Source organism: Lactuca sativa, chromosome 6 (assembly GCF_002870075.4).
Source record: "Lactuca sativa cultivar Salinas chromosome 6, Lsat_Salinas_v11, whole genome shotgun sequence".
NCBI classification, from domain to species: Eukaryota; Viridiplantae; Streptophyta; class Magnoliopsida; order Asterales; family Asteraceae; genus Lactuca; species Lactuca sativa.
In genome coordinates this window covers 204,820,710-204,846,681 of record NC_056628.2, presented here as the reverse complement: position 1 = coordinate 204,846,681, position 25,972 = coordinate 204,820,710, and the positions used below count along the sequence as shown (strand labels likewise).

At 38.0% G+C, this 25,972-nt stretch overlaps 2 protein-coding genes across 6 annotated transcripts; one reads left to right on the top strand and one right to left on the bottom strand.

Moving 5' to 3' along the window:
• Positions 1 to 2,828: 2,828 nt before the first annotated feature.
• LOC111914191 (membrane protein of ER body-like protein) lies at positions 2,829 to 7,460 on the top strand. 4 transcript variants are annotated; one of them, XM_023909950.3, is made up of 10 exons: positions 2,829 to 3,380; positions 3,929 to 4,024; positions 4,207 to 4,794; positions 4,871 to 4,990; positions 5,133 to 5,375; positions 5,743 to 5,910; positions 6,006 to 6,263; positions 6,353 to 6,514; positions 6,615 to 6,676; positions 6,775 to 7,460. In XM_023909950.3, the coding sequence occupies exons 1-10, from the start codon at positions 3,086 to 3,088 to the stop codon at positions 7,246 to 7,248; spliced, it is 2,466 nt and encodes an 821-aa protein (XP_023765718.1). In that variant the 5' UTR covers positions 2,829 to 3,085; the 3' UTR covers positions 7,249 to 7,460. The 4 variants fall into 4 exon arrangements, with proteins under 4 accessions (XP_023765718.1, XP_023765719.1, XP_023765723.1 ...); XM_023909953.3 differs by lacking the exon at positions 2,829 to 3,380 and adding an exon at positions 3,591 to 3,843; XM_023909951.3 differs by lacking the exon at positions 3,929 to 4,024 and having other exon boundaries at positions 2,830 to 3,380.
• Positions 7,461 to 7,896: 436 nt separating this feature from the next.
• Positions 7,897 to 11,387, bottom strand: LOC111914192 (uncharacterized). 2 transcript variants are annotated; one of them, XM_023909957.3, is made up of 5 exons: positions 11,142 to 11,387; positions 9,212 to 9,293; positions 9,061 to 9,105; positions 8,881 to 8,978; positions 7,897 to 8,145 (listed from the first exon to the last, which is right to left on the bottom strand). In XM_023909957.3, the coding sequence occupies exons 2-5, from the start codon at positions 9,263 to 9,265 to the stop codon at positions 8,076 to 8,078; spliced, it is 267 nt and encodes an 88-aa protein (XP_023765725.1). In that variant the 5' UTR covers positions 9,266 to 9,293; positions 11,142 to 11,387; the 3' UTR covers positions 7,897 to 8,075. The 2 variants fall into 2 exon arrangements, with proteins under 2 accessions (XP_023765725.1, XP_023765724.1); XM_023909956.3 differs by having other exon boundaries at positions 11,147 to 11,386.
• Positions 11,388 to 25,972: the final 14,585 nt, after the last annotated feature.

Here is a 25,972-nt window from a genome sequence, read left to right as displayed (position 1 = left end):
CTCTCTCTCTCTATCTCTCTCTCTCTCTCTCTCTTTATATATATATATATATATATATATATATATATATATATATATATATATATATATATATATATATATATAAGTAGGTTCCGTTGAGATTAAAAAAAATAGATATATTGAGATTCAACTTCAGCCTCATATTTCACATCTGCCACTCTAACCCTTCAGCGTACCGGCACGGTAGCCCTGTTATAACTATAAATGATTATATAGCGTTGTCCGTTCCTTTCTCTTCCTCCACCACCACCTCTGACACTAGTCGACCCCACAACTGCCACCTCCGTCACTTATACCACTATCACCTTTGCCACCACCACCACCTCTTCTGCTACCAACTATCATAATCATATATGATTACTCAATCTGTGAACATATATATATATATATATATATATATATATATATATATATATATATATATATATATATATAATCATTTATGATCAGGCATATACGTCTAAACATGTATAATCATATATGATTATACCTCTGATATATAATAATTTATGATTAGGCATACCTCGCTGCTGTCGGTATGCTGAAACGTTAGAGCGGCAAATGAAAAATATGTGGCTAAGGCTGAATCTCAATATCTCTATTTTTTTAATCTCAAAAAAATTGTCCATTATATATATATATATATATATATATATATATATATATATATATATATATATATATATATATATATATATATATATAGAGAGAGAGAGAGAGAGAGAGGCCGCTTCCTTTTCTTTTTTTAGTGAATATTAATACATTAGAACTTAGTTATTACTTACTAGTTTATAACCGTAAGAACTACGGTTATAAAATTAATTAAATTTTCGTATAAAAAAAAATTAAAATTATTAATCAGTTATTTTAAATAAATTATTACTTAAGATATTTTTTTAGTTATATAAAATTATAATTGTTGATGTCAATAAAAAAGTTATATCATCTTATAATCTGTATTAGTTTTATTTTATTTTTCAATCTAGTTTTACTAATTTAATATAATTAGAGAGTGAAAATTTAAAATGAAGAATCAATTATTTATTTAACTAGTTTATAACCTGTGGGAACCATGGTTGTAAAATTAATTAAACTTTAATAGTTAAAATTTAAAATTATTAATAACTTATTTTAAATAAATTATTAATTAAAAGGTTTTTTTTTAGTTATATAAAATTATATTCATTGATTTAAATAAATATGTAAAATTATATCACTTTATAATTTGCATTAATTTTATTTTAATTTTTATTCTAATGTTGTTAATTTAAAGTAATTAGAATAAGAAATTTAAAATTTGAAATTTGAAATGGAGAATCAATATGTCGACAAATGGTATGCATTAATTATAAGACATAATAAGGTGAAACATGGCAAAAGAAAAATAAAATTTACATTAATTATGAGGCTTAATATGGTGACACATGTCAAAAGGAGATTAAAAACTATTATTTTATTAGAATAACTAGTTTATAACCCGTGAGAACCACGATTATAAAATTAATTAAATTTTCATATTAAAAAATTAAAATTGTTAAACAATTATTTTAATTAAGGGATCTGTTTTTTAGTTATATAAAATTATAATCGTTGATTTAAATAAATACGTGAAGTTATATCGCCTTATAATCTGTATTATTTTATTTTATTTTTAAATGTAATGTTATTAATTAAATATAATTAGAGTAGGAAAATTTAAAATCAATAATCAATTATTAATTTAATGTAATTAGAGTGGGAAATTTAAAATTTGAAACGGATAATCAATTATTAATTTAATGTAATTAGAGTGGGAAATTTAAAATTTGAAATGGATAATCAATTATTAATTTAATGTAATTAGAGTGAAATTTAAAATCTAAAATTTAAAATGGATAATTAATAGGTTGACAAGTGGCAGGATAGATGATATATAACATTAATGAGAAGTTCTAATTGTATGACACTTGTCAATATGAGATTAAACCTATTCTTTTATTAGAATAGGGAGGAGATGTAATTAGAAAGAGAAATTTTAAAATTAAAATTTGAAATGGATAATCAATTATTAATTTAATGTAATTAAGGTGGAAATTTAAATTTTGAAATTTGCAATGGATGGTTGACAAGTGACATGATAGAATGATATATATATATTAATGAGAAGTTCTAATTATATGTCGCTTGTCAATAGGAAATTAAACATATTTTTTTTATTAGAATAAGGATTAGACTACTCTCATTCACAACTAAAACTACACAGTCAAATTAAACCAACTTTTCACACCCATTAGCAATCCAATCCAATTCAAACCAAACTTTTATATTATTTAGAATTAATTTTTATTATATTATACAATCTATATATTATATCTTTACATTTATAACCTAATTTTTTACTATTTTTAAGATTATATAGACAATATAAAAAAAATAATTCTTAAAATATATCAATATTGGTCTTTATTTGTAGACAAAATTATTTTACGTATTTTAGTGTGTTTTGTTTATTTTTTTAATAAAAATAAAATAAAATTAATTACAAAGTAATTTTGAAAATGCAAAAGACCTGTAACAAATAAATAAAAAAGAAAATGAAAATGGTTAGTGAAGTTTGGTGAAGCAACCAATAGTGGATTTTAAAGGAATTTTTATTTTTTTTAATTTAAATATGAAAACCAACCAAACATCTTAGTTGCCACTGCGAATGGTCTTATGGGCAACAAGTGTGCGCTAAGGGAAACGAACAAAATTAAGTGTGAATAATTTAACCTATAAAATATTTTATTTTTCTAATAAATTAAATACCAACAAAGTATGAACACAATGGCAGAAATGAGTATTCTAGTTTTTTAAAATTTTAATAGGGGATCAAGAGAGCTAGAATGAGCAGGGCATGGTAGTTGACAATTCACGAGGTTGCTGCAGGATAAGCTTCTTTTTTTCTCTGCCATAAATCTTCAATAAATGCTCAACAGCCAATTTAGTTCATCCCCGTCGTCTCCACAGACCACAGTTGCCTATTTTAGAAATTTCCATTCCCATCATATCTACCTACCTCTTTCCATCAACCTACCGAACGATTATGGAAACTACTCAGGTAGAACATCGATGGGAGGACCAAGAATATGACGAATTGGAGGAGAGTTTGATTGATAGAAGAAAGAATCTGAAACAGACGCCAATTTTCACGACCATCGATGATGATCTCAGCAGCAACAATGGTGGTTCAGTTGGTTTCTCGAATGGTGAAGATCAAGAAAAAGAAGAAGAAGTCAAAGATTTAAGTCAACAAAATGGCATAAAGGTTGATGAAGATGATATAGAGAAAGAGAAACAACAGACATCGGAATATCTTGTTTATTATGACGCAGATAAAGGTAAAAATGTGAAGATCTGAGAGCACAGTAGTTATTTGAAGTTCTTTTTTTAATTCAAGATGCAGAAAATGGACTATAACAAATTCACTTTTGACTGTAATCTTATATACCCTTGAAGACCCACCTTTTTGTCTCCCATGTTTTTTTCTTTATAACAAGACCCTACCTTTCTCTTTCTTCATATTCGGGTTCTTCAGTGTTAAGGTGATTCTAGGGTTTCTTTTCTCTGAAATTCATCTCTCTTCTCTCTGTGCTTCCATTCCTTGATAAGTTGAATTGATTTCTGGGTATTGGATTATAGTCTGAACATCTTTTTCTATATCCTATTTATTAGTTGTGACCGGATTAATTAAGTAATATAATTATACAACTTTAATGTTATTTACAACTCTGTAAGTGGAATTGATTAGGCATTCCATCCAGCCTCTCACCTATCTAGCTTTCAATTCGTAAAAAGCAAAAGGTAACCCGCATGTTTAATGGAGATTCTTCTTTTAGATAATTAAGAAATTGCATCTTTTCTTTTTTTCCTTTTTCTTTGACTGAAGGAATATGGAAATGTCGAATCTGCTCCTGGGATTATGAGGGTAACACCTGTGTCACCAATCATAATCAGAGAATCTGTTTGTTTCATGAAACCAAAGGTATACACCCGCAATTCACGACAAAGGTCTGAAAGTTGCCATCTTCACAAATAAAAGTTTCCATACTAAATTGGAAAGATTCATTAGCAATTTAGCATAGTTCTTGTGTTAATGGACGTATATAAAGATTTTAGAATAAGATAGTAAATTAAAAATAAGTCTAATTTGTTGTATATTTTCAGATGCTGGGTTGCGTCTTCAATCATCAAAAGGGGAAGCAAATGGTGTTGATTCAACTTTTCATGGGAAAATCCCCATGAAAGACAACATCAATATAACAATACATAATCAAGAAAACGACTTCAATATAAGAATACACAATCAAGAAAACGGGAATGGCCTGGATTTTGTTATCAACAACCAAATTGGTGAACATGAAAAGCAAAATAACTTATCGGATAACAGCCTTCATCCATCAGAAATATCATTTGAAGAAGTTGACAAAACAGAAAGCAGCGAAATTGAAGTGATTAAAGATGTTGAGGATGAATTTGATGTGGAGACAGTGATAAAGAAGCAAGAAACACATGATTTATTCTGTCCAAATTGCAATTCTTGTATCACAAAAAGAGTTATTCTTCGTAAAAGGAAACGGAGAATCCCGGTTCCTGGTGATATTGCAAAGCGTAACAAGCCCGAAACTTCAAATCCTTCAGAAGTGAATCTTGTTTCTGATGATATTCAACCGTTGATATCTAATGAAGATGATCATGAGAGGGATCCAGATGTATTCAGATGTTTGTCATGTTTCAGCATTTTTATGCCTACAGGTTTGAATCTTGAAGAAATAATCGTTAAAACTGGTGTTTATTTTCATGATTTCATAATGTTTGTTTGATGTTGTAGGGAATGGATTTAAGTTGTTTGGTAATAAAAGCAACCGAGAAAACAATCAAACTTCTGTGAAGGAAAGCTGGTTTTCTAGAATTTTTGCATCAAAGAAGGTGGAGCGATTAAACAACCAAGGTAAATTACACTCAAATGATATGCAAATTTTTTGTTCTATCCAAAAAAAAAAAGATGGATTTTGATTAATGTTAATCTCAAAAAGGTGGGGTCTCTGTCTCTGTTCCATCTTCTAACCTTGAATGAGCTCTCACTATTGTAGGTTCATCAACTACCACAATTGTTAAAATGGATATGGAAAATGGTCAAGTTCAATCAGCTACTGTTACTGTTAATCAGCAACAGCAACAACAACAATACTCGAATCCCATAGATTCAGACATTCCTACTCCAAGTAGTGTTGTTAATGGAGATGAGAATGCACTTCCTTCACCACAAGGATTTGATACTATCAAACAACCGATTGCTGATGCATCAGATAATAATAATGTAAAAGAGAGCAACGGTAAGCAAATTTGTTTCTTCATTTCTTGCTTTGAAGATTTGTGACAATACTTTAAGCATTATATATATTGTTTAAAATTCATATTACTCAGAATCTTAATATGATTATAAACTTGGTAGTCGATCCTTAGACATTGATTTTTGTAAAGTCCCACATCCCATCCACCTCTATATCTGTTACGACAGAAAAATCAAAGACTCCACATTTAAGGTGGAACAATTAAACAACAAAGGTAACTACACTGACATGACAAGTAGTTGTACTACTGTGTTTGTGTTTAGCGTGCATTAGACTTACGATTGGTGCTAATGGAACAAAAACTGCAATTTGTTTCCTACCAAAAAATGCCTAAACATGAATTTTGTAGGATCACATTCACATACCACCAATGGTAACATGGATTTGGAAAAAGATCAAATCAAATCAGCTACTCCAAGTGTTAATAGAGATTCCAATGCATCTTCAGCACAAGGATCTAATACATTTAAACAACCAATTGCTGATGAATCAGATAATAATGTTATAGAGAGCAACGGTAAGCAAATTTGTTCATATATATAGAAAATTTACAAAAAAGAGGAAATTAAACTTTTCAAATTGATTAGAATTATTTTTGTTTCCCTGCAACAGATTCCCAATTAGCAGACAACACAGATGGCGATCAGCTAGTTACATCTTACCATACAGAGTTCAACAGCCAAAGTGATTACCCAGGAATGTTTGTAGTGAAGCCACCACTTAATCATGTAGAACCTGAACAAGATTTTGTCTTTTCACATCATCCTGATGGATTAACGCTTCATGTTCCTCCAAACATCGGATCTTTAATCATCGACAATTCACAAATGAACCAAGTGCTTGATGTCACCATTCAAAACAACAATCCAGGTAATTATTAATCAATCAATCGTCTTAAAAAAATAAAAATGATATGATGATTTTTGTCTCGAATTGATGTAAAATTGTGTTTGTTTTAGATCTTGAAATTGGGAGTCGTGCTGTGGAGCAAGGTGGTGAAACGGCGGCAACAGGTGGTCGGAGTTTGGACATTGTTAAAAGCATCGTTTACGGTGGGCTTTTAGAAATAATCGCAAGTCTAAGCGTTGTGGCTTCTGCAGTTGGTGCTGATGCTTCCACGTGTAAGCAAACCAAATAAGCCTTTCCTGTTTGGAATTAATAATTACCTTGGCTTATAGTGTTATTTATTGATTGATTATTGATGATTTCGAATGGTTGCAGTGAATGTGTTGGCATTGGGATTGGCTAACATATTTGGCGGATTGTTGGTGATTAGTCATGATGTAAGTAATAAGTTGCTTGGATATTAGTGTGTGTGTGTGTGTGTTATTTTGCTGTGATGTTGTTTGTTTACAAATTACAATTACAATTACAATCGCAGCTTTGGGACCTGAAAAACGAAGGCAGAGGATCTTCATCTTCAGAAGAGGATCGATACCAGCAACTTTTGGGGCGAAGAGTGGATTTCCCGCTTCACGTGTTGGTTTCTGTGTTATCGTACCTTGTATTTGGGTTCCTTCCACCGGTTGTGTACGGGTTCTCATTCCGTGAGAGCAACGACAAAGATTTCAAGCTTCTGACGGTGGCTGCCGCTTCGATTGTGTGCATCATGATACTGGCGGCCGGAAAAGCGTATGTGCAGAGCCAGAGCCTCAACAGGTCTTATATCAAGACTATTTCCTACTACATGGCGTTTGGGTTTGCGGTGTCGGGTGTTTCTTATTTGTTTGGTGGCTTGATTATGGAGTTGTTGGATACGATCGGTTTATTCCCACCGGCTTCGGGTCCAGTTTTGAACCCGAGTTTTCCTTTTCATGGAGCAGGTGCAGACCCGACCCTACTTGCAACGTATTAGTCAATATTCTGGAAGGAAGGGAGTGGGAGGGATTTTTATGATTTTCTAGTTTTGACTTTGGAACTAGGTGAATTTTGTTGGTCTTTATTTTGTGCCTGAGGTTTGAGGTTTTGCATTGCACATCATTTAAATGTGTGTAAGTTTTTAAAAGTAATAAACTCATAAAATGACATCTAAATAAAAAAATATGCTACCTAATAATTTTGTTATAATAGGAGCTTTTTCTTTAAAGTAACTTTTGGATTAGGAACTTTATGTGAAAATAAACAGTTTTAAGGATGGTATTCTCAAACAAAAGAAAGTTTTTTTTTCTTTAATTTCAGGTTTTCTTAGAAGCTAAAAGCTCTAAAAAAAACATGGCCGTCATGTTACCATTTATGTCTTAACTAATAAGTTTAACTCAGGTTTACATTGAAGTAGAAGTAACCTATTATACCATAAAATTTTGAATTTCAGCTGATATGCCTTGTTCTTTTGCAGTTTTGTTGTTATTATGCAAAGATAGGATATGACAAACTTATTACAGTATTTGGAATGTATTTTACTAGAACTTCAATGGTGATTTGGTTTGTGTTTTGTGTAAAATACTTGAATGCACTTCCATCGTCACCATAAAAAACAAAATAGCCCTAGAAAGCTTTCCCAATATAACAACACAAAACCATAAGTGGAATTCGATTAAACCAAAACAGGAATAGGAAGTAAAGGTCACCACAAAACTTGATAAAATTGAAGTTTCAAGTGAAATTATTGAATAAAGATTTGACCCATGAAAAGTCAAGTATCTTTTTAACACATCAAGATGAATTATGGTGATGTTGAGGTAGCTAGCTGAATTTCCTTCCTGTCAACTCCTCTGCTTCATATAATATGTGATTTATAAGTCCTCTTGCTGCACTGCAAAATGCAAATACACAAAAATCAGAAAAGTTTCTGACATAATTAATATAAGTCTAACACCAAAACAATCAAATATAAAACTATACATAGTTTTAGTCTAGACCATCAAAGAAAAAGGACTTGTGTAAATATTTGCTAATCATAAGGAGAGCATAATTAGGGTGAAATATGGAATACATTTTGTCATTATAAAACCTTCGTGTTGTAACTATTAATGAATTTAACACACACCTCTCTGTAGTCTATACATATATTATCTTTGTAATTTATGTTAATATGAGAATATTACATAAAAATAAAATTAGTGTGTTTTCTGTTTGAATATGTTGAAATTTTTCAGCCATCATGTTTGATCTTTTTGTCTGTTAAATGAATACTCCTTTTTACTTGACATTGCCTCTAGAACAAAGGGTAAAAATGGTGATTTAGATTCATTAAGTCCAAAAAAGAAATGGTCTTTATTCATACAGCACTGCTTTCCACACAGACAACATTTACCCATACAGCACTTGATTGGAAATTTAAGAAACAGGCCCTCAATCTGTAACTTCCTGGAAAACTTTAAATACTCGGTATATTTTTTTTAAATACTCGGTTGCTTGTGGAAAGTATATAAGCCCCAAAGACCAAAGAAAAAAAAAAGCAATTCATAAGGATTGATGAGTTCTCAACCTAAATACTTTATATATTTGAACATGTGCATAAAGATATGTCCAAAAAAAAAAAACTTACTCATCTTTGAGCTTTTGAATCCTCTCTGGGTCTGTTTCATGCATGTGCTTTCTGAATTGCTGCCTCACCATTTGAACAACAAGCTCCGTGTTATGTTGCTACAGTTTCAAGGGAATGGAGTACATGATCAAACTTCAACACACATGAAAAAAAATGCTTGAAAACCTATCACACACATACCTTATGACCAACGTACTTTGCTCTACGTAGACATTCACGATATAGCTGTAAATCAGAAAAATAAATAAATAAATAAATACTATCAGAATCTATGATACAACAGTGTGTGTGTGTGTGAGAGAGAGAGAGAGAGAGAGAGAGAGAGAGTAACCCTAATGGCATTGTTGGCAAGTTCAGGAGGTAGTGCTGTTTGAAGAGAAGGCATTTTGTTATAAAATCTCTTCCAACTGGAGCTGTTGATTTCAACATGATCAAAGCATAAAGTAGAAGTTAATCACATTATTAACAAAAAGAATAGTGTGAGTAACCCTAATAACATTATTAATCACTCGATCTGAAATTGAAAACATTCTACCCGATTAACAAACCCTCCCGATTAGAAATAAAGAAACAATAATAAACAACTAAATAACTGATTAAAAGCAATCAACAAATACCAATAGATTTCGAAAAATAGAGAAGATAAAATTTTGAAATCCCTTTACCGGGCAAAGGCCAGAGAGGGAGAGGTCAGAGCTGGGGGAGTGAGGGCTGTTTGGCAGGAGATCTGAATCGGTTAGAGGATCGAAATGAAAACATATTGTTTGGTTAGACATCTGAATGGTTGTGCCAAATGATTGAAAATGACCATTTTACCCTTATGAACTATTTTCTGTTGTATAAAATATTCAAATCAACTGGCTGAATAATTATAAAAAATACAGTCGTACAAAATTACCATCTAGACATAATAATCCTTTCGATAACCTTTTCATCTTTTGACCAAAAATCACATAAATAATAGTAACACTGTACTTTGAAAATAACCCGTGATAGCTCATAAAACAATTTCTATTGCAAAATTACACAAATTGCCATCCAACAATTTGTATGACAATTCTCATATCATTGATAAGATCATATAACACTAATGAAAAAGTAATTGAATTACATTTTCCAGCTAATATATTAGGCTAGCCAATAAAAAGGAATGAAGACAAATAGATGTGCAAGGGCAAAGAGGTCCAACTTCAATATCAATACCAATGCTAAGTAATTATGTACATAGAATCAAAACTAAAATCAACACCAGTACTACTTGCATTGTATGTGATAGTTTAGTCGGGTACAACATTGAGCAAAAAGGCTTCAATTATCACCATCAGTTTTCAGCATAATATAAACAAAACCAGAAAAATCAATTTTCAGCAGAACATGAAAAAATCGATTGCACTTAAACATACATATTCAAATCAAAACTCGATTTCACGCCTGTCAAATCAAAAGCACTCAGCATAAACAACACCATAAAGTCGATTTCAGCAGAAAGAATCGAATCATAAGCACTCAACATACCATTCGATGGAGAGGAAGGAGGTGGAGGAGGTGTTGTCTAAACGTATGAAGTGAATGTTTAGGGTAAATGGGCAGGGCAACATGGGAAGTTTCATTCACACCCCCAATTCGCTATGATGGCTCGGTCAGATGTGAAAAAGCTCCAACCAATCGGTCTTTTCGATTCAGACCTTTGCCTTTTAATTATAAAAACAGATTTTCTTGGAGGTTTTATGTCATTAGACACGATTAAATTTTTACTTTTTTTGAGAAAATAACAATTATTGTTGTCAAAATATCCCACTAAACTATTGAGAATAATTAATCCGCCAAAAAACAAAATCAATAAAATTTTATTCCATGTGAATGAAAATATCCCACTAAACTATCGTAAAAAGAGATGTGTCTACAAAAACTTTAAGAGATCTTAGCCTTACATACCATTAACCTCCTTTGAATTTCAATAAATATTTTGGTAATTTCATATGCTGTCGACATGTTCTTGATTATAAAAAATTGTCACTTAATATCTGGATGATTTCAGATGTTATCAACACACAAATAAGACTGTCTTCAACAAAATAAGCCACATCCACTTTTCGACAGACAAAAAAGAACCAGGGTAACAAAATAACAAGATCCAATACAGTAGGTTCGAAGTGTTGGTAACCCCATTGTTGGAAACATAATCGACTAAAAGAACAGAAGAGGAAATCGAAAAAATCTAAAAGAATGGTCGAATCCAGAAGAGGAATTTCAAAAAATACCTTACCTGAGACGAAGAGGAAGATTGCTTCAGCAGGTCGCCGAAATCGATAGTAGCAATCCCAGTGCCGGAGTCGATGCTCGATCGTTGCTGACTTGCTTCAATGGTTCGATCGTTGTTGACTTGCTTCAATGATTCGATCTTTGGCTCATGGCTGCTTCAGTCGCCAGTAAACGAAGGCTAAAGGGGAGCTAGGGCTTTTTAGAACACAATGAAAGAAATGTGGTGAAAGAACTGGGAACGGTGGGAACGACTAGGCCTGGGGACAATGTGTCGTTTTGTGTTGGGTTGGCGTGTCGGGTTGGCGGGTTAAAATATGTCAACCCAAATACGACCCATTTAAATATATAGGTCATGGGTTGGTGGGTTTGGAACATAAATTCATATATGACACACCAACCCATTTATTCATACAGGTTCACAAGTTGGCGGGTTCGTGGGTCCGACTTTTAGATATTTAAGTCTTAAACATCCAAATGAAAATTAAAAACATTCATAGAAACATGTTACAGACTTAGCCTTATAGATTACGACTTATGACCTTAGACCATCCACCACAAGTCATAATATCAAAACAGTCAAATGGTCTATGAATAAATGGTATATATTATATAATACTTATTAAATATTAATATTTGATACATAAATACATTTAAAAATAAAATATTTTTTTATTAAGAATATATACGGGTTGGCGTGTGTAACATCCCAAAATTTAAGACCAAAAATTTCTTTTAAATAAACATTATTTTAAACAAGACATCATTCCAAAACATAATCTGAGTATAAGTTTTCAAAACACATGTTTATTATCAGAGTAAACATTCCCAGGCTGACTAATCTATGGTGTGTGTCATGCGATCACCCCGAGCTCCTCCCTCCGCTACCGGAAGTACCTAAAAACAAAACTGAAAATCGTAAGCACGTAGCTTAGTGAGTTCCCCACCTTACCACATACCATGCATAACCACATGCTGCACATACTGGGCCACGCCCGCTATCCGGAGCCTCGCCCCCTACTTCGGGCCTCGCCCGCTACGACGGCCCCGCCTGGCTTCGAGCCCCGCTCGGATACAGATCTGTTTCACTTAGGCCTCGCCTGTCACAGGGCCTCGCCCACTAACATATAATAACACATAAACATATCACATAACATCACATATACTAAGCATATACTAACAACTCTTGCTCTAAGGCCTCGCCTATCTCTGGGCCCCGCCCGTGTCCTGCTACTGATGAGTCATGGAACCTCGTCCATACTCCTACTGATAATGAGATACGGGCCCAGCCCACCCTCACTCCTTTCCTGACTTGGGCCTCGCCCCTGCTCTGCTGCTACTGAGATGTGGAACACCATCCACACTCTGCTATTGATAAGATACGGGACCTCGCCCACACTCACCTCCCTACCAGGCACATACAAGTATCACACAGACAACAAGTATAAACTTATCACATAAACCGCTCCTTGGGCACCCGCCCTCTATCATTGGACCTCGTCCGAATATCATACTAGCATACTGTGCCTAGGGCTAACCCCCGGGTCTCCTACTCATAACTACATGGGCCGACATTGTGGCCGCAGACCCATTCATACAAAGGGAAACTCACCTGATACTGCTGAACTGCGGCTGCTAACCCCTTTGACCGCTACCTGACCGCTAACTCCAAACTGCTACTCCGCTAGCTCCCCGAGCTACCAATAACAACCCAACACTTAGTCTAACTGACCTCCAAAGGTCAACCAAGTCAACTCTGGTCAAAGTCAATGTCCTAGTCAAGGTCAACCTTCCAGGTCAACCCTACTCGCCGAGTCACCCTACTGACTCGCCGAGTTCATAGATCCAGAGTCCTTCCACTCGCGACTCTACTCGCCGAGTCAGCCCCTGACTCGCCGAGTTTACTGATTCCCGATTCCTGTCCTGTCCAACTCACTGAGTCCTGGCTCGACTCGCTGACTCGAGTCTTAACTCGAAGGGTTTGGGACCACTCGACCTGACTCGCCGAGTCTAAGAACAGACTCGCCGAGCACACGGCAATCTTCATCCAACTCGCCGAGTTGTTCATCCAACTCGCCGAGTCCATGCCTATCTTCATCCGACTCGACGAGCTGTTCATCCCACTCGTCGAGTTCCTCCTCATCTTCAAGCTACTCGCCGAGTCCACTCGAAGGACTCGTCGAGTCCACTAAGATCCACTTACATGCAGAGGACTTCCGAGTCATGCATAAGCTCCAAACTGTAGATCTACCCTCCCCAAGCCTATTTCCCACGTAAAGTTGCAATCTTTACGTGTAGAGGGGGAGATCTAGGCAAAATACACCCATAGCTAGGGTTTAGGACCAAGAGATTCCAACTTCCACCCAATGGCTGATACTCTCTGGGATTTCATACCAAGATAAACATGGATCTGAGGTAGCAACCTCAGATCTGGACCTCAAGCTCAAGATTGGTCTTAAACATGGCTTAAAAGCCCCAAAACTCATAACCAAGGAAAATCTGGAGGAGAGAAACGAATTGATACCTTCCAATGCTCTGAAATGCTTCCCAAACTTCAGATCCAAAGCCACTCCCTGATGCTTCAAGGATTCCCACTCCTTCTTCTTCCTTAAACCCACTCAAAAATGGCTAAAAGCTTGAATGAACACAATGGGGGCTTAAGGTGCGGCGTTCTGGGTGTGAGAGGCTGTAAAGGAGCCCTAGGAAGAAGATTGAGGCGTTTAAATAGGCTCCAAGCCCCGGATTTAGGGTTTTCCTCGCACAGACCAGACTCGCCGAGTCTACTTGGCCGACTCGTCGAGTTGGTCACTTTCTTATCGACCCGGATCCCGCTCCGACTCGCCGAGTCCTTCCTTGGACTCGTCGAGTCCCTCTTAAATTTAGGGTTTCCTTCACTTTCTTAGCTTTCAAAATCCTGGGTGTTACAACTCTCCCCCACTTAAACTGAACTTCGTCCTCGAAGTTTACCATAGCCCACCGCCTGCGATCTGCCTCCAATACCCAACACCAGCCGCCTACCTGCGCTGGTCTTCCACCGAATATTGCACTGAACCCGCAGAGGTTCTCCACTTCTTTCCTTGCGCAAATCCCTTGCCTTCCCAAGGCAAAGCCTCGTAACCGACTTTTCCTTTGACACTGTGAAGGTCCTATCCTTCACTAACTCCATCACCTCCCTGCTATTCCCAGAATGGGTCATCACCGTCAGCACTCACTGACACTCCTTCCTGCCAACCCTTGGTGTCGAGCACCCCTCGACTCAACTAACGGAACTCCACCATACGCTGCATACTCGCACTGCCACCGACTGGCAATTCAGCTATTCCTCGACTGACTTCCTGATAAACTGGGACCGCCCTGGTCCCTACCAACCTATCAATGACTAGATTACCGGTTCCCACCGGTAGCTAATCCCAACACCATCCCTGGTCGCTCTCAGCGACTTCCAAGGAAACCTCGACCATCTATAACTGCTCAATCAATCCTGCCATCCAGGCACTACAAACTTGGGATCCCCGATCCCCTATCTTGACACTAAGATCCTGACCAGGTCCCACCTGCGCTGCTAAAACTCACGGGCCTCGCCCTCGGGTCTCACCCAACCATACTACTAAGCAACCCTGCTCCCAGGTCTCATCTACACTGCCAATCTCATACGGGCCTCGCCCACGGGTCTCACCCAGCTATATCCTGGAGCGGCCTCTCCCAAGGTCTCACCTCTCTAGAGCTATACAGGCAACTCCTTACTACTCTCATCCACTACCCATTCCTGATCCCTACCTGATCACTAGGAGATAAGGGCCTCGCCCCGACTCCGCTAACGAGGCTACTAAGGAATGCTACGGCTTACCCGTAATCTTACATCGCCAACCATTGCCGACTACTAGTGAATGTTACGGCTGCCCCGTAGTCTTACATCACTTCCTACCACTGACTGTTATTACGAAGGCACCCACATGCCATCGGCTTCTCAAGATCCTTATTCCGACTCCCACTAGTCCTTCAGGCGATCCACAACCTGAATTCTCAACCATAACCAACCATTACCATCCCACTCGCTAGCTGATATGGAGTTTCTCAAACTCCCAACCCTAAAATCCTCACTCCCTCAAATGCTGAACTACTACTCTTCCCTCTCGGAGGTCACGTACTCGTTCTGGGTCTGCGTGCTCCTCTCTGGGCACACCCGGAGGATTCTCCCCCACTTCGATCCTGCTTACCCCTTGCTGCTCAATACTCAAAGAGATCCCGATCTTTACTACCATTCCATAACCCATCTACTGAGGAACCCAAGCCTGCCATAGCTAGGGATTTAAACAATCCATCACATCACTACACCACTCCGAACTAGCAAAACGTACCGAATCCTTCCCAAGCATGCTACAGTTACTGCATCCTTCGAAACCTTCTTCAATAGAGCACATCCCTAACTACCATACAAATATCCAAGGTATGCAGATGGCATATAACTCGATCACAATCAACCCACCAAAATAAAATACTCATACCGATAATGATGCAGAACCATAACAATGAGATCATGCACAAAATAAAAGAACTGAGAATGGAAATTGCATACCTGCAATGTCCGGCGATGCTCGCGTCTCCAAGGTCGTCATCTGGAAAGCCCTGCTCCCTGCTGCAGGTGCCTCTACCCGGCCCTGACGGCCATCTGCGATCCTCAAGGTTGCAGGGGCGGGTGCCATCACCCGTCCTGCAGAAGACAAACTGGGGCACTGAGCCTTCTTGTGGCCCCGCTGGTTGCAATGGAAACATATCATGTCTGATCCCTGCGCGGCGATAATAGTACAATCCCTGTTAAAATGACCAGTCCGACCGCACTTGAAGCAGCCAGACTCACCACCGCTACCACTCCTGCACGCACCCCCGTGCGCTCTGCCACACTTTCCGCACCGACTGCGGTCCTGATGATCCCTCGATCTCGAATCCGATCCCTTGGGCCTTTTGCCCGAACCCGCTGATACCTGAACCTCATCCGGCTTCCTCTTCCGGATCTGCTCCAAATCAATTTCCCTTTCCCTAGCCCGAGAAATCATATCTTCCAGCGTCTTACAGCTGGACCTGCTCACGAACTCCCTGATGTCGTCCCTCAACATCTCATGGTACCGAGCCTTCTTCATCTCCTCATCCGCTACATACTGCGGTACAAGAAGAGCCCTCTCCCTGAACTTGGCGGTGATCTCCGCCACAGTCTCAGTAGTCTGCGTCAAATCCTGAAACTCTCGTGCTAGCTGCTGCACCTCAATAATCGGCGAAAACTCCGCCCTGAACCTGGCCGAGAAATCGCTCCAACTCATCGCGTCCAACGCGGCATCATCCCCCAAAGCATGACCAATCTCCTCCCACCAATCCCTCGCTCTGTCCTTCAGAAGACAGGAGGCGAGTCTAACCTTGTCCCCCTCGGGACACTTGCTCGTACGAAAAGCGTTGGCAACATCAGCCAACCATCTGCTGCTAGCAATGGGGTCCCGAGCCCCATGATAATCTGGTGCCCCGCAGGCTCTGAACTCGCGAAACGTCAAGGTACGTGCTCCCATCAATGCCATCATCTCAGTACGGAAGGCTCCCAGCCTCTCATCCAAAATCTCCAGTATGCCCTCCTTGACCGTACCAAAGATCACAGGAGTCTGAGCTAGGATACTGCGCGTAACCTCAGCTGATATCAACTCTCTCATCCGCTCCTCGAGCTGCTCGGCCCCTGAACCCGAGCCTGATCCCTCTCCGGCGCCTGATCCGCCCGCTGATCTCTCTCGCAATGTTACCATGCTGAAAATATACCACAACCACTATCAGAATACTCATTACTGATGCAAGATCAAACATGCCCTACCAGGTTTCCGGTCTTGTCTCGGCCTTTCCCGAATCGAGTACGGATCCTCTGCTTTTAGTAGTACGGGCCCATACTACCTTCCACGTCTATCCGTACTTTCCTCAGAAATTGCTTTGACTCCACCAGGTCCCTTATCCACTAATACTGCTCTCAGCACTATCTCACCCTAGGCTTTCCCTAGGGAAACCTCTGACTCAACTCAAACCAGTCCTCAGCTGCTGAAGGCTTCCTCGCGATGCCAATTAGCCACCACCTGGATACCATCACATGTGATTAGGCTCAGATAATCCTTCAAGTATAAGACTTGTTCCTACAACGGTTGGACTCAAACAAGAGCTGCGCAATAGGACCAAATCCAACACTCTGAGATTATTCAACCCTGATCACATGTGGCGTGCCGTATCCACCTAATGGCTAACTCCCATCACTCAGAATCCCACAATGCACAAAGCAAGCAACATTCGGTCAAGGGAAAATCTAACCATAACATACTCAAGCAATCACATCCACATAGCAAGAATCTGAACTAGCATGCAACACAAACTCATAAACTCAGGCATAACCTAAACAGGCTATCCTACTACTGTCTAATCAGCACTATCATGCAGCTCAAAAGCACAAATAACAGGCACATAAGGCATCATCCCTAGATCCTTAGTCCTATTCTAGCATGCTGTTCTACCAACTGATAATCATAACATAAACTTGTATGGGTATTTTGGGGTACTTACTTGAGCTCGGTTGATTGCATGCACCACACCTCTTTTCTCTTTTCAAAGTTCTTTTCTTTCTGGATTCTTTTTGCTTTTCTAAAACTGTTTTTCATTCTCAAAATTCTTTTTACAAAACTGTCTTTTCGCATTTTGAAAACTTTTCATCCGACCCCTCAGTTTGAGTTCAGGCACACCCGAGAGTATGCCTGAATCCCTCAAACCAAGGCTCTGATACCAACTTGTAACATCCCAAAATTTAAGACCAAAAATTTCTTTTAAATAAACATTACTTTAAACAAGACATCATTCCAAAACATAATCTGAGTATAAGTTTTCAAAACACATGTTTATTATCAGAGTAAACATTCCCAGGCTGACTAATCTATGGTGTGTGCCATGCGATCACCCCGAGCTCCTCCCTCCGCTACCGGAAGTACCTGAAAACAAAACTGAAAATCGTAAGCACGTAGCTTAGTGAGTTCCCCACCTTACCACATACCATGCATAACCACATACTGCACATACTGGGCCACGCCCGCTATCCGGGGCCTCGCCCCCTACTTCGGGCCTCGCCCGCTACGACGGCCCCGCCGCTCCAGGCCCCGCCTGGCTTCGAGCCCCGCTCGGATACAGATCTGTTTCACTTAGGCCTCGCCTGTCACAGGGCCTCGCCCACTAACATATAATAACACATAAACATATCACATAACATCACATATACTAAGCATATACTAACAACTCTTGCTCTAAGATCTCGCCTATCTCTGGGCCCCGCCCGTGTCCTGCTACTGATGAGTCATGGAACCTCGTCCATACCCCTACTGATAATGAGATATGGGCCCAGCCCACCCTCACTCCTTTCCTGACTTGGGCCTCGCCCCTGCTCTGCTGCTACTGAGATGTGGAACACCATCCACACTCTGCTATTGATGAGATACAGGACCTCACCCACACTCACCTCCCTACCAGGCACATACAAGTATCACACAGACAACAAGTATAAACTTATCACATAAACCGCTCCTTGGGCACCCGCCCTCTATCATTGGACCTCGTCCGAATATCATACTAGCATACTGTGCCTAGGGCTAACCCCCGGGTCTTCTACTCATAAATACATGGGCCGACATTGTGGCCGCAGACCCATTCATACAAAGGGAAACTCACCTGATACTGCTGAACTGCGACTGCTAACCCCTTTGACCGCTACCTGACCGCTAACTCCAAATTGCTGCTCCGCTAGCTCCCCGAGCTACCAATAACAACCCAACACTTAGTCTAACTGACCTCCAAAGGTCAACCAAGTCAACTCTGGTCAAAGTCAATGTCCTGGTCAAGGTCAACCTTCCAGGTCAACCCTACTCGCCGAGTCACCCTACTGACTCGCCGAGTTCATAGATCCAGAGTCCTTCCACTCGCGACTCTACTCGCCGAGTCAGCCCCTGACTCGCCGAGTTTACTGATTCTCGATTCCTGTCCTGTCCAACTCACTGAGTCCTGGCTCGACTCGCTGACTCGAGTCTTAACTCGAAGGGTTTGGGACCACTCGACCTGACTCGCCGAGTCTAAGAACAGACTCGCCGAGCACACGGCAATCTTCATCCAACTCGCCGAGTCCATGCCTATCTTCATCCGACTCGACGAGCTGTTCATCCCACTCGTCGAGTTCCTCCTCATCTTCAAGCTACTCGCCGAGTCCACTCGAAGGACTCGTCGAGTCCACTAAGATCCACTTACATGCAGAGGACTTCCGAGTCATGCATAAGCTCCAAACTGCAGATCTACCCTCCCCAAGCCTATTTCCCACGTAAAGTTGCAATCTTTACGTGTAGAGGGGGGGATCTAGGCAAAATACACCCATAGCTAGGGTTTAGGACCAAGAGACTCCAACTTCCACCCAATGGCTGATACTCTCTGGGATTTCATACCAAGATAAACATGGATCTGAGGTAGCAACCTCAGATCTGGACCTCAAGCTCAAGATTGGTCTTAAACATGGCTTAAAAGCCCCAAAACTCATAACCAAGGAAAATCTGGAGGAGAGAAACGAATTGATACCTTCCAATGCTCTGAAATGCTTCCCAAATTTCAGATCCAAAGCCACTCCCTGATGCTTCAAGGATTCCCACTCCTTCTTCTTCCTTAAACCCACTCAAAAATGGCTAAAAGCTTGAATGAACACAATGGGGGCTTAAGGTGCGGCGTTCTGGGTGTGAGAGGCTGTAAAGGAGCCCTAGGAAGAAGATTGAGGCGTTTAAATAGGCTCCAAGCCCCGGATTTAGGGTTTTCCTCGCACAGACTAGACTCGCCGAGTCTACTTGGCCGACTCGTCGAGTTGATCACTTTCTTATCGACCCGGATCCCGCTCCGACTCGCCGAGTCCTTCCTTGGACTCGTCGAGTCCCTCTTAAATTTAGGGTTTCCTTCACTTTCTTAGCTTTCAAAATCCTGGGTGTTACAGCGTGTCAACCCGTTTATTTTTTGAGAAACTCATATATGACCCGTTTAATAAACGGGTTAGCAGGTTGGCAGGTTAGCGGGTTGACGGGTTGAAAAACTCAACCAAAACCCATTTATTTCGTGTCGTGTCGAGAATTGTCAGCCCTAATTCTTTTTTGATTTGTATTTTTATTAAAAAAAATGAAATATATATTCAATTAATAATAATATTTTAATATTGCGGTGCAGTTGGGTTAATTTGCAGTTTTTTTTAAGATAAAACCGCACTGCTCTAAAAAATTACGGTTTTTTTATTTTCTAAAACCGCACCATTAGTTATATGTTCGGTTTCGGTTTTTCGGTTATTTTGCGGTTATTCGGTTTACGGTTCGATTTTTGCTCACCCCTAATTCTTGGGTTATCTTTTTCCTCAAAAGTATTAATATTTTGTTCGTTTCTATAGTGTCATTCAACCATGCACAAATGAGTAATACTTTTTGTTCACTAAAGATTTGCATGGTCATCTGTTTCTATATATTTGAATTTGGAGGTTTATACCTTCGTGTAATTGTCTGATTTTTACAATGTGACATTTTGGGTCCGAAATGTTGATTATTCGTTATGGTCTCGATTCAATTGTGTTTCCATGCAACAAGACATGAGTATGTTATTTTCAAGTGAATACGGATTGTTGGTGTTCCGCTTACCCTTCTTGCAATACACTATACAATTAAGAATAACGCTAGCCAGCCTACAAGAAGAAAAACATATTGCCTATATAGTGATATCCGAATGAAAATGAATAGAATCACTCTAAAAAAATCTTAAAATTGCAAAGAATGTCCACTAAGCATTATTAAGGATTAATGCATTGCAAAAGAAGACCAAAAACAAAATTTTATATATATATATATATATATATATATATATATATATATATATATATATATATATATATATATATATATATATATATATATATATATATATATATATATATATATATATATATATATATATATATATATATATATATATATATATATATATATATATATATATATATTGTGTGAGATTCTAATGTGGGCATGACTTTTATGTGATGAGATCATATTTAGAATATGTAGAAATTTACTATATTTTAAGAATAAATATGTTGCTTTATAATAAATGCGCTATAACTTATTTACTAATTAATAATTATCTTACATTAATCCGTAAACGATTGCTAGATAACGAACTATTATATTACATCACATAATAAAGCTTGGTAATGGTTGATAATGGTTTTTAGGCTATCTTTGTCGTCCTAGGTATTAACGTTTTGTTCATCTTTGTTGTGTCGTTCAACCATGCATAAATAAGTAAAAAAATTGTTCGCTAAAGATGTAACACTCGGTTATTTCGACTAAATTTTCATCCTTATTTAAAAGCTTAAGTGTTTAGGAGTTTGGTCCTACATGGGACGTAAGGTAATGTCCTATACAACGCGTATGAGGGAATCATATTACGAGGATTAAATGATCTACGCGGGACATAGATCAAGTTATGCAGCACGTAGTTGCCCATGACCGAAACCCTAATCTTGGGCATTTAAGCCCTATTTAAGGGTTCTAACTCCCTTGAGGCCTTTCCATCATCAGCCTCCACCTCCCAAACGACCCTTTTGAAACCTTAATCCCCTTTTTGAGAGTTTTGAGCATTGAGTGTGTTTTGTGTTCACTTGTGAAGGAAGGATAAGATTATGGAACCACTTAGGAGCTCAAACCAGCTTAGATCCAGAAGTTTCATCCCCTCAACCATCTCCAGAAGGTGTAAAGTTCCTATCTTGATGTGTTTTTATGTTAGATGTAGTTATGCTTAGGATTTCATGCTTTTGTCCCCATATTCATAGTGTATATGAGTAAGAGTTGCTCCAGACCATTGAAGTGTCATTTCTAAACGTTTTTAGGGTTGCTAAATCATAAAAATGAGAGCTAGGACATTCTCATCCTCCCATGCATGAGATTTTGAGCAATTGAAGGCTTCTTTGACCTAGGGTTTGGATTAATGCGCTTTGTATGCAAGCAAATGGATAAAGTCGGAGACTTTATCCATTAAGACGTCCATCTAGTTTAGATCTGGAAGTTTGGTGGTTTAACTTTCTATATTAAGCACTTAATGAGAAAGGTGATCAACAACGTGCTACACATGGCTTAGTTTTGGTTACGCATAGTGTAGCCTTGTTATTTCCTGTAAAAGTCACCTTGTGCTCTACGCAGGGCGTGGAGTAGTATGTACGTATGTCGTAACCTAGTTGAAGTTGATCGTTGACTTTTTTTGATCGTTGACCATTGACTTTTACCAAGTTTGACTTTAGGTCAAATGGAGCATTTTGAGTTGTAAATTGAGATTCAGTCCCTATTTGTTGTATAGGTGACCTGTAGAGCCGATATTTGGGTTTGTGATCAATTCAACTATCTTCTAGACTTCAAGGTAAGTTTTTCTCACTATATTCGTGGGTCTAAGGCATCAATTGTAACATCCCAAAATAAGACCCGCAAAATTTTCATTTTTAAGTTTATAAAACAGTATACCATATCATTGTCATAAAACCAAGGTAATCAAATTTTATCAATACATCGTAATAATCATAGTGAATCACATTATGCGGAATCAGGTAGTGTGTGCTCTGCAATCATCCCGAGCTCTTCTTTTTGAAAACAAAAGTACCTAAAACATAAACTGAAAACTTAAATAAGAAGAAAAAGTTAGAAATGTTGAATTGGAACTGGATCATGATGGTAGATATGTTGGTTTGTCAGATGTTTATGCAGTGGTCAAGAGGTGGGATGAAGCAAGAACAATGAGAGAGGTGATGGAGGATAGAGGAGTTAAGAAGTCTCTAGGATGGATATAGATTCTAAAACGTTACATGATTGCACATATGTGAATTATATACTCTTTTATTAGAGAGGATTTATGTATGAAAAATTGGTATTCATACCGAATGTTTCTTTATCTCCTTTGATGCAGACTCAATATTTGGTTTCTCATTGGGGAAGTGATGTGAATTCATTAGGTTCATATAGCTATGATACAGTAGGAAAACCCCATGATATGTATGATAAGCTAAGGATCCATGTGGATGACTTATTCTTTGCATGGGAGGCAATAAGTTATGAATATCCAGGGTTTATATATGGTTCTTATTCAAACAGATTAATGGCATATTGCAAGTGTAAAGTTGTTTTTTAATGGAATTACTGAATATATGCTTGAAAAAAGCAGACAATGGTTGGCAAATCGTGTTAGTACTATTAAAACATTAATGAATATGATATATTGATTAGGTGAGTGATGTGATAAATTATTTTTTGATAGTGGGTTGATCTAAATTGTGTATGAGGTGTGTTCATTTCAATTTAAAGTTTTAATTTTTGTAAAACACCAAACATGAGAAAAGTATTAATGTCTTTTATGTGAAACACCAAACATGAGAAAAGTATTTGGTGTTCCTATTTTCATTTTGATAAGTTCAATATGTAGGGTGTGAGGATAAATTTCTATTTTCTTAACTTATATTTAGTAAAATCAAGAAAATAAACAAGAAACAATTTTAATAGTAATATGAATATGCACATACATATGTATGATACATCCTTCACAGGTTTTATTTAACCGGTAGAATATTTATGAACATATTCACCAAACTAAGTATTGATTTTGTACCAAACTCATAGTTGGCCTAAATTGTGTTGTTCATAGAGCATGAGATGTATATAATGACAATTAGGTGGCTCACAACAAGAATCTAATTCCCTAAGAAGCACAATGAATCTATGTAGGAATTGAAAGTTAGACTCAAATAAAACTTACTTATGGCATTGTTGACTTGGGCACATAAGTAAAACTCGCATTGCTAAGCTCCAAAAGGATGGGATCTTAGAGTCAACATGCTCATAGACTTTTGATGTATGTGGCAAGATGACCAAAGCAACTTTTACCGGTGTTGGTGAAAGAGCTTCGAATCTATTAGGACTCATACATACTAATATATGTGGACCTTTTAGAACAATGACCAAAAACGGTGAAAGATACTCCATTACATTTACTAATGATTACAGTAGATTTGGATATGTGTATCTCATGAAACACAAATATGAAGCATTCAATGTCTTCAAGGTTTTCCAAAATGAAGTACAAAATCAATTTGGTAAAAAGATTAAAACCATACGATCAGATGGTGGTGGTGAATATATGAGTTATGAGTTGGATGAACATCTGAAGAAGTGTGGCATAGTGTCACAGCTCACTCCACCAGGAACACCTCAACATAATGGTGTCTCAAAAAGGAGAAATCGTACTCTACTAGATATGATCCGATCGATGATGAGTCATACTTCTCTTCCTAATTTATTTTGGGGTTATGCCCTTGAAACCGCAGCTCGAATTGTAAACATGGTCCCGACTAAAAAGTTGGTAAAACTCCCTACAAGTTATGGCATGGAAAGGTTCCATCAATGTCTTACTTAAAGATATGGGGTTGTGAAGCATGTGTTAAAAGAGAAACTTTTGACAAGTTTGACCCTAGATCTCAAAAGTGTTAGAAATTCGGGTAATAAAAAGGCTTGGAAATTCTAAGAATCGTGTTAAACACTTTCAGATTAAAGTATTTGGGTGGTACTCCCAATATCTAATCGGATAATACTCATAAAATTTAGAAAACATAAGAGAGAATGTTCAAGATGTTATGAAGAAGAAGTGTACCAACCACAAATTTCGATTATGATCATATAACAAGAAAAACTTTCTGTCTTCAAACTGCCACATGAGAGTTTTATGTCCTAAAACTGTCAAAACATCATAAACCAACTTAAATCCGGGTCTAGAAGATGGATCACAAAACTGGGTACATTTACCAAAAATCCGGATTTCTGATGCATTTTTTAATATAGTAATATAACACTGGATTGCCCCCGGCCCACACTCATCAAACTGGATTGCCCCAGGCCCACAGTCCTCGTACTGGATTGCCCCCAACCCATAACACACATATGGATTGCCCTAGGTTTGTTGGCTTACTACACAAAGTCGTACCGCCTCAACCCTACACCAATATGTCATCATATGCAAACAAATAAATAATAGCCAACAATGCAAGTAATCATGTAAATCTACCAATCTAACAATTCACTACAATATACCAACATCCTACATACAGGGACACATGTTACAGTACAAAGTATAGTGAGAAAACTCACCTCGCAGACTAGCAGACAAACAACTCAACTCTCAAAGGTCCAAAACTTGTACTATTGGTTACCTATTCAATAATCAGGAACCAGGTTCTTAAACTACAATCCAAAATCCAGCAGTTGATTTAAAGTAAAACTTGGTCAAAAGTTAATGATCAACCTCTAGTTAACATACGCTCAACGTAGAGCTTAAGGTGGCAAAAGGGGTAAATTCACAACTACGCTCAATGTAGGGGAAATCAAGCTTATTGTTGCCACCTAATGTCCGTCTTTTTATTAAGCTCTTAAATTAGAAGTTTAGCTCCTCAAACCTTAGGATCTATATCAAATGGATTCCTTAATGTATAAAGTCTCCGACTTTATCCATTTGAATGGTCTCAAAGAGCACAACACCAAAACCTAGATCCATAAAGCCACCCATTGCTCAAAAGCTCATGCATGGATTGATGAGAATGACCAAGCTCTCGTTTTTATGACTTACTAACCCTAAAAGCATATGAAAATGGTACTCAATTGGTATGGAGTAGCTCATACTCATAAAGACAAAGGTTATAGGGATAAAAGCATGTAAATCTCAAGAGTAACTAGATCTATCA

Bases quoted from the DNA above. Each gene is read 5' to 3' on its own strand.
- LOC111914192 (XM_023909957.3), bottom strand. From the start codon at position 9,265: ATGCCTTCTCTTCAAACAGCACTACCTCCTGAACTTGCCAACAATGCC. The intron at 9,106-9,211 runs GTTACTCTCTCT...TCTGATTTACAG, and splicing joins TTGCCAACAATGCCATTAGG to CTATATCGTGAATGTCTACG. The intron at 8,979-9,060 runs GTATGTGTGTGA...TTGAAACTGTAG, and splicing joins CAAAGTACGTTGGTCATAAG to CAACATAACACGGAGCTTGT.
- LOC111914191 (XM_023909950.3), top strand. From the start codon at position 3,086: ATGGAAACTACTCAGGTAGAACATCGATGGGAGGACCAAGAATATGAC. The intron at 4,991-5,132 runs GTAAATTACACT...TCACTATTGTAG, and splicing joins GGAGCGATTAAACAACCAAG to GTTCATCAACTACCACAATT. The intron at 6,515-6,614 runs GTAAGCAAACCA...GAATGGTTGCAG, and splicing joins TGGTGCTGATGCTTCCACGT to TGAATGTGTTGGCATTGGGA.